General features: G+C 41.0%; 1 protein-coding gene across 4 annotated transcripts; it reads left to right on the forward strand.

Annotated features, from left to right (window-relative positions):
- Positions 1–2,698: 2,698 nt before the first annotated feature.
- LOC121969754 lies at positions 2,699–5,792 on the forward strand. Of its 4 annotated transcripts, none has more exons than XM_042519990.1 (10): positions 2,703–2,949; positions 3,050–3,096; positions 3,235–3,402; positions 3,507–3,986; positions 4,229–4,409; positions 4,547–4,838; positions 4,917–4,989; positions 5,074–5,164; positions 5,254–5,333; positions 5,435–5,792. In XM_042519990.1, the coding sequence occupies exons 3-10, from the start codon at positions 3,379–3,381 to the stop codon at positions 5,609–5,611; spliced, it is 1,398 nt and encodes a 465-aa protein (XP_042375924.1). In that variant the 5' UTR covers positions 2,703–2,949; positions 3,050–3,096; positions 3,235–3,378; the 3' UTR covers positions 5,612–5,792. The 4 variants fall into 4 exon arrangements, with proteins under 4 accessions (XP_042375926.1, XP_042375924.1, XP_042375925.1 ...); XM_042519991.1 differs by having other exon boundaries at positions 3,240–3,402; XM_042519992.1 differs by having other exon boundaries at positions 2,699–3,096; positions 5,254–5,337.
- The last annotated feature ends 4,061 nt before the right edge of the window (positions 5,793–9,853 follow it).

The raw sequence follows: 9,853 nt of genomic DNA on the forward strand, positions 1-9,853 counted from the left end.
GAAAAGATATAATGGAAAAACTAACCTGTTGGCCAGCTGAAGCTCTAACTTAATCCCTTGACTCCCGAATACCCGTGGAGCGAGAGGAGAAGATAATATGTTCATCAGGATCCTCCGGGACTGTGATAATGGCAGAGAACCTCCCGACGTCGTTCATCTTCACGCTCCAGAACAAGTGGAGAAGATTTTCACAGACGACACCAAATTGATCCTATCCGAAATCTGAGTCAGATAGACCATCGGATGAGGTGGATAGAATGTTGACCAAATCGCGATGTCCCGGAGAGGGGTATGCTGAGATGACTTCTATGTTGACAAAGTCATCAAAAGTCCTCTGGTTAACGCTACCTGCAGCCAGAGACCGGGTTGCCCCGATCCCTGGTACCCCGAGGTTTGAGGCAAATCCAACGAATATATAAGTAACAGATTAAGACGCATAATAATGAAATGAATGTAGAATAAGTACGGAGAACATATCCTAGCCCAGGGGGCGCCCTCGAGTGGATCGATGAGCTGGTCGGGACGCTGCTCAAGTTGTCATGACCCGGAAGAGTAGATTACTCCGAGCAAGATGAAGAGCTGGATCTGACAGTGCGGAGCTGGACGCGACATGGATTCGGAAGGCAACACGCAGGGCGGGATACGACAATGACACACAAGCCAGGATATGACATCGGCACGTAGGCCGAGATATAACAGCGGCACACAGGTCGGGATGTAATAAAGGCATGAAGGTCGGATAATATCCACAGCTCACAATCAGAATAGTAGTGCGAAGGCCGAAACATAGCGGCTCGATGGCCGGGACATAATAGTGGCTCGAAGGCTTGAATGCAGCGGTGGATCAGATATCGAATTAGCATCGAAAGCATGCTACAGTGTGGACGTCGGCTAACCGACTAACCGCAAGGGTAGCGAGGAAGAGGGAGAGATCGGAGATATGCCCGGCACCGTCGGTCGGAGAGGAGAGGCGGTGCAACATTGGAGGCCAAAAGGAGGCAGTCTAGCTGTCCGAGGGAAGCTGGATGCACCGTCGACCACTAGTAGACGATAGAGAGAAAGGGGCGACTAGCGGAGACGACCATCGTTGGTAGTGGCGCGAAGGCGTGGCCTGCATAAGAGACGTGCTCACGTGTGTCGGTGGCTACGTCCTCGCGTGTTGACGGCGTGAACGAAGGGTGGCATTGGCCTTTTGAGGCTCAAGGTTGGCTACGAAGCCAACGGTCGCTGGAGGTCGCCTGGACGCGGGAGAGAGAGAAGTTGGAGTTTGCAGCAGGGGAAGTGGCGTGGGTGAGGTCCCTGCGGCAGTGGTTGTGGTCGCGAGATAGAAGGAGAAACATGAGGTGGAGGCCGCAAAGGGGAGATCGTCGAGAGGGGAGTCCTCCGCGATTGGGACGACGTCGGCGTCATCTGTTGGCGCCTGCTTCGGCTGCTGGCATCGGCCTCTTTCCTCTGAGGCGGCGGACCACCCAACCTCCCAATCGCCCTCTGCGAGAGAAAGGAGGGTTCGACGGCATGAGGCGGCCCACAATTTTCATGTGAACAGTACCCTAAAAGAGAGTACAGTAGAATGACTAAAATATCCTCCTTCTCTCTCTAATTCCCTTCCGCCCTTTGAGTCATATCCCTATCAGAGATTAAGAGTGACTTTTAGGCGGTGAACAGGACTTCACGTTTGTGTTTGTGGTTGAAGGCAAGCATGCCGAGGAGGCTCCAAAGGTTTTTTTTTTTTTAATTATCTAGATATCCAACTCTCCTAAGAGGCTCGTATCTGGGTGAGGGCTGCATCAATCTCAGCCACATTGGTGGGGATGATGCTGCCTAGCAGAAGACTGGCTTCGGCTGTGCTGGGGCATTGACTGTCTGAGCCGATTTTGACCTTCCCACGTTGAAGATAATTGGTCCATGACCTAGAGATCACTGACTAAAGCTTCCGGAAATGCAGAATTGGCTCGTGATGTTGATTGTTTGATTAGTGGCGAACAAACTATTCCCACATTTATCTATGGCTTCACTCCCCACTTGCTATCAATTGGGAGGGAGTCCTTTTGTTAAGAGGGTCACACGCCATCATCCACTGCCGACATCTAACATGGCTAAACGCCAGTCCACGTTTCACGGATGAGGGTTTATTGCCATGAATCATACCTCCACTTACGTCCCAACCATTAAAGTAACCATAAGAACGAATTTATCTGTTCGGTTTTGTTAAGGTCATGGTTGATGGTGGAGCAGGTAGTGTCAACCTGGTCTCGATGAAGGAGAGCTCTAGCGTCGTTGATTTGCATGTGTCCATGTTCCAGAATTGATGGATGAATGAATTCCGAGTAGGAAGCCACATACTGACCCACTTATTCGTGCTCAAAAAGTAGCGGTATGATAAACGGGAGATCCTCGAGAGCATCAGATCAATATGAATCTTCGTGACGCCAATCATTTATCTTCGTCAAAAGGTAACCTTTTTTTATGACTACAATTTTCGACTCCGCCATTACATGTATGACATAGAATTCATTCATGTTTAGAATCTCTGTCATAGAATAGAAAGCATCCAATTTCTTTGTACCCGTGCGATGGGACATGTCGGTAAAAGCTACATGGGCATGGATGAGAAAGTGCAGTCGTGAAGGGTTCGCTACCGCGCTATTATTAATCGGCTCATTGGCTATCGTTTTCCAGCTTCTCGACTCATTGCTACAATGTCATTTTTTTTTATTATTTCTCATTTTAATAAATATAAGGCGTTCCAACTGCAGAGTTGGACGGGGTAACCTGACCAAAGTGAAGGCGAAAGCTGTCTATATAGCAGTTTCGTCTCGGGACGTGAACAGAGTGATAGAGAGGGGTGATGCAGCCGAGCAGAGCAGAGCAGAGCATGGAGGCATTCAACACCATCTCCTCACCTACTTCACCATAAATTCATTAGCCAACTTTAAGATCGCTTTCTTGGTCGGTCCGTCTCTCTGTTGACTGTTTTTTTGCCGATCACATTCAATTCTGCAGCCCACTGAGTCTTGATCTTTTCCTCACTCTGGTTTTTGCCAAAAAGAAACGTGGAGTCGGAAGTCTTTCTTCTTCTTCTTCTTCACGGCGCAAGTAACATATTTGCTTCCTCCGTTTGCTGTTTTTTTTTCCTTATAAATGAGTTATATATCTTATCTTTACTTTCAGATACGCAAATCTGTTTTTTTCTCTCAGCATGTAAAGCTGAACATAATAGTTCTTTGTATTCAGCTCAGATCCTTGTTCAAATGAGGATGCTGTTTTGATATCCATGTGATGCTACAGTACGTCAGACAAATTGTTGAATCCATCGCATGCAGAATTTAACACCCGAGCCGTGTTCCTATCAGTTTGAAAAAATCAGGGACAAGTAAAATGTCAGATACTCTCAATCAAAAGGTAATTTTAACAAGAATCTCTTCAAACTGATGCTATTTGACTGCATCGCATATATTTTCATGAAGTCGTATTTTCTGAGGTATTAATTTGTTTCTACTTTGCAGGGTGGAGGTGCTGCACAAGAAATTTCACCTATTCGAAGTGAAAGACGTCCCAAACTTTCTATTGATGTACCCTCCAGAGATTTTTTGATTTCCGCCATGAATTATCCAAAATTGAATACCTTTTCAACCCATGGCTCTGCCCCCAATAGAACAAACCTTGTCCCATTAAGCAGTCCTGCGTCTGCTAAAATGAATGCATCTTCATGTTCATCCTCATCTAGAGGTAAACCCCCCTTTCGGAGATTCCTTTCAGGACTAAGCTTCAAATTCCAGAGTTCAGCTTCAGAGATTGAGAGATTTGAGGGTCAAGCTCCAGAGTTATATTTAGGAGGAAGACGGGAAAAACCATCATTTTTGAGCTCATTTAATTCTTTTTCCAAACTATTTAGCCCAAGCGTTGGAAGAACATCATCCTTACCACTCGATGAACACGGAGTTACTTCACGTGTCAATCTAACAATTGACAGCAGCTCCTTTGAAGTATATATTTTATCATCCTTGAACAATAGTTTGTGATTGTGTGTTATCCATGACAAAGCTAATTTCCATGCAATTGCGATGTTTTGCTAATGCATTTAGTACTTGTTTATTTTGTTCGTAGTTGTGAGTTTTAAGTGTTTGTTCAATTTGATTGAATTCAGTATTAATCTGAACATGTGTTGCTATAGGTAGACATTTCTTTTTTACAATCTACACTTACCAATTTGTATACACCTTGTTAGAGGAAAGAGGTTCATCATATATCTCGTTCAATCTCCTTCCCTGTGAACATGAAGCATGCTAAGTCCAAAAGGATCAAGAGAATGAACTCGTTAGGAGGTGTATTTCGAGTAATTCCTTCAACTCCTCGAGTGGTGGGCTTGAGCAGTGTAGTCACAGACATCATCAGTCCCGAAGACCATGGTACATCATCAAACCTCTTCATGATTAAGTGTTACTTCCTTGAGTTATGGCAATGTCTTCTACCCAATATTGTTCCTCCTCTTGGAGAAGTGTGTTCTATTTGCTAACAATTTTGTGCCATTTTATCTTTTATTTAGCACCTGACGATGAAGGGGAGAACATAGCTGAAGAAGAGGCTGTCTGTAGAATCTGTATGATTGAGTTATCTGAAGGAAATGACAGTCTTAAGCTAGAATGCAGCTGCAAAGGTGAACTTGCCCTTGCACATCAGGAATGTGCTGTCAAGTGGTTTAGCATTAAAGGCAACAGGAACTGTGAAGTTTGCAAACAGGAGGTTAAGAATCTACCTGTGACTCTGCTGCGCATACAAGCTGCACACACAGCCACAGCACTCTCAGACAATTCACAACAAAATTTATTTCATTACAGGTCAAGACATATGAATTTGATCATCTTAGTAATTATTGGCTCATTGCTGCTATTTCTAATAGTGCTTCTTGTTATCAGGTACTGGCACGATTTGCCTATCCTTGTGGTCGTCAGCATGCTTGCCTATTTTTGCTTCCTCGAACAACTATTGGTAAAAAACTATACATGAAAAATTAATCAATGAATCTTTTGAATACTGGTCAGTTTTGAGTATGATTTGTATTATTATTTGAAGGTAGCAAGTTTTGGTACTGCTGCTCTAGCTATTGCTGTGCCATTTTCATGCATATTGGGACTATTTGCAACCCTCACCTCACAAACAATAGGTAAATGCTGCAGCAAGGTTTATAAAGATGGTGAATTTCATCAAATTCATTTTTCTGATGTTGATTGTGTTCTCTAAATGTCATGATAGTGATGAAGGAATTCGTTTGGGTCTATGCCGCAATTCAGTTTGTCTTAGTGGTCTTCTTTGCTCATCTGTTCTACACAGTTGTAAGTAAGATAACCCTAATAAAAATATACAATTACATCCTACGATATGTATATATGCATGCAATCGTGGTTATAAAACCGTCGATATGCTTAACCTGCAGCTTCATTTACAAGCGGCTATATCCATCATTCTTGCTACTTTTGCTGGATTTGGGGTTGCAATGAGTGGAAATACAATCATTGTGGAGTTTCTCAGGTGGAGGAACAGATGGCAGGTTGCGTCCTCAACTAGTCGTGCTTCTCAGGAAATGGAGATGCCAAGTCAACAGGTGGTATAGGATGATGTCTATAGCAAAGTATTGAAGTGGCTTGATGTTTGTGAGTTTTAAACTAGCAACAAGATTGATTTTGTGTTTGTGATAGTTCCAGCTCTATGACCTTTGGTCGAAGAATAGAATTTGGAGTTTTAAAAAGAATGTACCGGCATGCTTCTTTATCAATATAATGTATATAAGTACATATCAACGTGATAGAATAGAGATAGAATATGATAAATGGAGATGCATGTATAATAATAATAATAATAATCTTATCCTATTAGGTAGGATTAATTATATATATCCTTCTATATTATTAGGCTCTATCTCAAATTATATTATCATTTATACTTAAATAAATTTTATATTATTTTATTATTATTAATCAAGTCTTTTTGGTATTTTTTTTCCTCGTTTGATGTATGTATTTATCATAGTTTCACATCGTCTAACTGAAACATTTATTAACCGTTTAAGTAGATGTTTGTACTATCTTAAACATGTTTATCTGAGTTTTTCCTCAATAGATGCAACTCTAACTTTCTCTCTAATGCTCTCATTTTTTATTTTGTCCATCCTCGTATGTTCACACATCTATCTTAACATTCTCATCTCTGTAACTTTCATCTTGTGCTCATATGATCAAGTCATAATCCAACATTTAGTGTCATATACATAACAGATCTAATTGTCATTTTATAGAATTTCCCTGTAAGTTTTAGAAGTATTTTACAATCACACACCTAACGTTCTCCTTTATTTCAATCATCTTGTTTGTATTCTATGTAAGACATATCTCTTAAGCTTTCTATCATGTTGCAAAAATAATCCTTATAAATATTTAAAGCTCTTAGATAACTCATCATCTCTTATCTTAACAATTGTCTCATTACGTCTAATATTGTTAAACTTAAAATCAATATATTTTGTCCTTATTCTACTAAATCTAAAACCTTTCTAGTGTTTTCCTTTAAGATTTTAATTTGGGATTTACTCTTTTATGTATCACATCTACCAAAACAATATCATCTACAAATAACATGTACCACGGTACTATGTGTTGGAAGTATCCAGTGAGTTTGTCAATAATTAGTGTAAAAATACAGAGACTTAGACTTGATCCTTAATACAACCTTATCTTTATTAGAAATGCTTCAGTTAATTCAGCTAAAGTCTTGACTCAGGTTGTTATATTCTCATACATTGTAACGACTCGGCCCCTCGACCCCTTGGGCGGCCCAACTGGCGGCCCCTTGGGCGGCCCAACTGGCCGCCCCTTGGCGGTCCCTTGGGCGGCCCAATTGGCGACCCCTTATGTCGTCGACCAACGACCCTCGGTCGTGCCGTTACTCACTAGGACTTCCCACCCCTGGCCAGTGGATTTTTGCCTTCTCCAGGATTCGAACTCTAGACCTTCAGGATAAGTACTAGAGTTTATGAATCCTGATAATCAAGTGAGTAGCGCTCACTTGGCTACCAGGATTCATAAACTCTAGTACTTAGCCTGGAGGTCTAGAGTTCGAATCCTGGGAGAGGCAAAAATCCACTAGCCAGGTGTGGTAAGTGTTGGATCGAGATGCGCTAGAGGGGGGGGGGGGTGAATAGCGCTCGTGGCTATTTCGTTTTTCGATTATAGGAATCGTATCAAGTACGTCGTTCGAGTATAAGCGCAGTGGAAAGAAATAGAAACAAATACACACAGAGACACGAAAGATTTACTTCGTTCGGAGCCTGTGGCGACTCCTACTCGAAGGCCCGCGATCCTTGATCGCTTTCCGTGGGCAACAACTATAAGTACGAAAAAGAGTTACAGCTTTGAAGTACAAGTAAATAAAGAAAACTAATGGTACCGACGACAAGAACAGAGTCTTGGAGCTTCGGGTCGTCGGAGACTTGTAGCAGCACTTCCGGATGTCTTTTAGAGCAGCACGTTGGAGACAGAAGACTTGAAACTTGTTATTACTGGTGCTGCTGCTCGAGATCCCTTATAAAGGGTGTTCAAGGCGCCTTGAAGCCCTTCAAGGCGCCTTAAACAGGCCGAGTCACCCGCGGCGAACTTCATCCAGTTCAAGGCGCCTTCAGCCTACCCAAGGCGCCTTCAACCTTCGACCAAGGCGCCTTGAACTTCATCTAAGGCGCCTCCAACCTTCTGCGCTGGCTTTTCCTGGTTCGCACCCGAGGAGCCTCCAAGCTCCATGGAGGCGCCTCGGACACTGTTCATCCGAGTTGTAACTTGCTCCTTTGTTCCTGCAAAATGTGTTAGTCCCAAACACATACCCTGCAAAACAAAGTTAGCACAGAAACATAATAGAAGTGATAATGATAGTCTCCGGACTATCCGAGCCTGACTTCGGGTTTCCAACCGGAAACCCTAGGTCGACTCGACGCCTACTGTTCCCTCTACGGGGAACGCGTCCTCACCTACTCCACTCAGGAGATTTACCTGTTGCCAGTGCGATCCTCCAGATCGACTGGACTTTTGCTCAGCACTCGACGCTTCCGGACTTTCTGCTGGACATCCGCTTCCTGGCTAGTCCAGACTTTCACCTAGTTCGCGACACCAGGACTTTCCACCTAGGGTTACCACCCCCTAGGACTTTTGCCTGAAGCCACCGACCTGCCAAGACTTTCCGCATAGGGTTACCACCCCCTATGACCTAGGGTTACCACCCCCTAGGGTTTTTCCCTTTGCCTAACCGCAGGTAGGACTTTTCTCCACCTAAGGTTACCACCCCCTAGGACCTAGGGTTACCACCCCCTAGGGTTTTTCACCTGCCTAACCGCAGTTAGGACTTTTCCTGAAATACTCATTCAACATGTTAGATCACAACACACCTTAACTTTGAATCCTTTGCCATTATCAAAACTCAGGTTCGATCGTTAGATGCTTCCCGCACTAACAATCTCCCCCTTTTTGATTATGGCAACCCAAATTCAAAGTTAAGTAAAAAAACATGCGATAACAAATAGATGCATTAAGTTTTAACCAAGCTTAAGTAAGTAAACTTTAAATGCAAGCACAGTTAAGCTGGAAACTTTTAACTTTGTAATACTAAACTCCCCCTTAATAAAAGCCCTCCTTTTTATTTTTTGAATTTTCCTACTTTTGAATTTTCCTACTCTCCCCCTTTGCCATATATCAAAATATACCAGTGTGAAAGAAGTCTGAATTTTTTAGAAGAGCAAGTTAGTTTGATGCTTAACTTTTTAAAGAGGGATAAGAGTAGACAAGATTTGAAAATTTATCACCTTTTTTTAAAAAATCTGAAATTTTTAGACACTAGTAATACTTAGAAAAATTTGAAATAGCTTTTATAACACTTAGCTTTGTTATAATTAATTTTCATTGTTTAACTTTTTGCTAAGTGAAATAAAAATTAAAAAAATAAGAATTTTTCTTTTGAAACATTGACTTAGCTTTTAATTTTCATAGAAATCACTTAGCTAAGCCTTTTGCAAACTTGACTTTTGAAAGAGTCTTCAAGGGTGATTTTGAAAAGATGTAAAAGTTAGAAAATGTAGCTAAAGTTTTAAGTATTTTAGCTTAAAAACATTCTCAAGTTTGAAAGATATTTAGTTTAAAGTCTTTTGTTAGCAAAGAGGGAGTAGCTAAATGTTTAGTTAAGTTAAATTCAGTTTGTCGTTAAGTCCAAGTATGAGTCAAGGTAATTAAATTTTAAATTTGATTTGATTATGTATCAGAGCCCTAAATTACAAGCATGCTAAATCTAAATATTTCTATTTGAAAAGTTTTTTCAAAAGATATTTAATTAAATTTGAAAAGCTCTTCAATAGAAACTTGATAATTAGTTTGACTCCGTTCACTCCCCCTTAACTAATGCAAACATGAATCCCTATAATGAGTCCTAGAGTCCTAGAGTCCAAAAATATAATGGGTCTTTTATATTTTGTTGAATTTTTCATCTCACCCATTCTAGGTTTTCAGGCATGTTTGGCTTATGAGTAAGTGTCAGATAAAATAAACTTTGTCAATTAAGATTATTGAAAATATAAGTTTGAATTTCAAATTAGTAAATATTAAACTTGAAGACTATAGTGAAAATTAATTGGAGTTAACATTTGCAGTCATAATATGATTTGAGAAGAAAAGATTTTTAAACCCTTTTAATATTTTGAAATTAATTGAATAATATTCTGAAATTAATTGATTAATATTTTGAAAAAGTTTAAATGATTTTGGAATGATTTTTCAAAGATTTTGAAATAATTTTAAAATGTTTTTGAAATGATTTTTCAAAGATT

Source organism: Zingiber officinale, chromosome 4A (genome assembly GCF_018446385.1).
Source record: "Zingiber officinale cultivar Zhangliang chromosome 4A, Zo_v1.1, whole genome shotgun sequence".
Taxonomy (NCBI): Eukaryota; Viridiplantae; Streptophyta; class Magnoliopsida; order Zingiberales; family Zingiberaceae; genus Zingiber; species Zingiber officinale.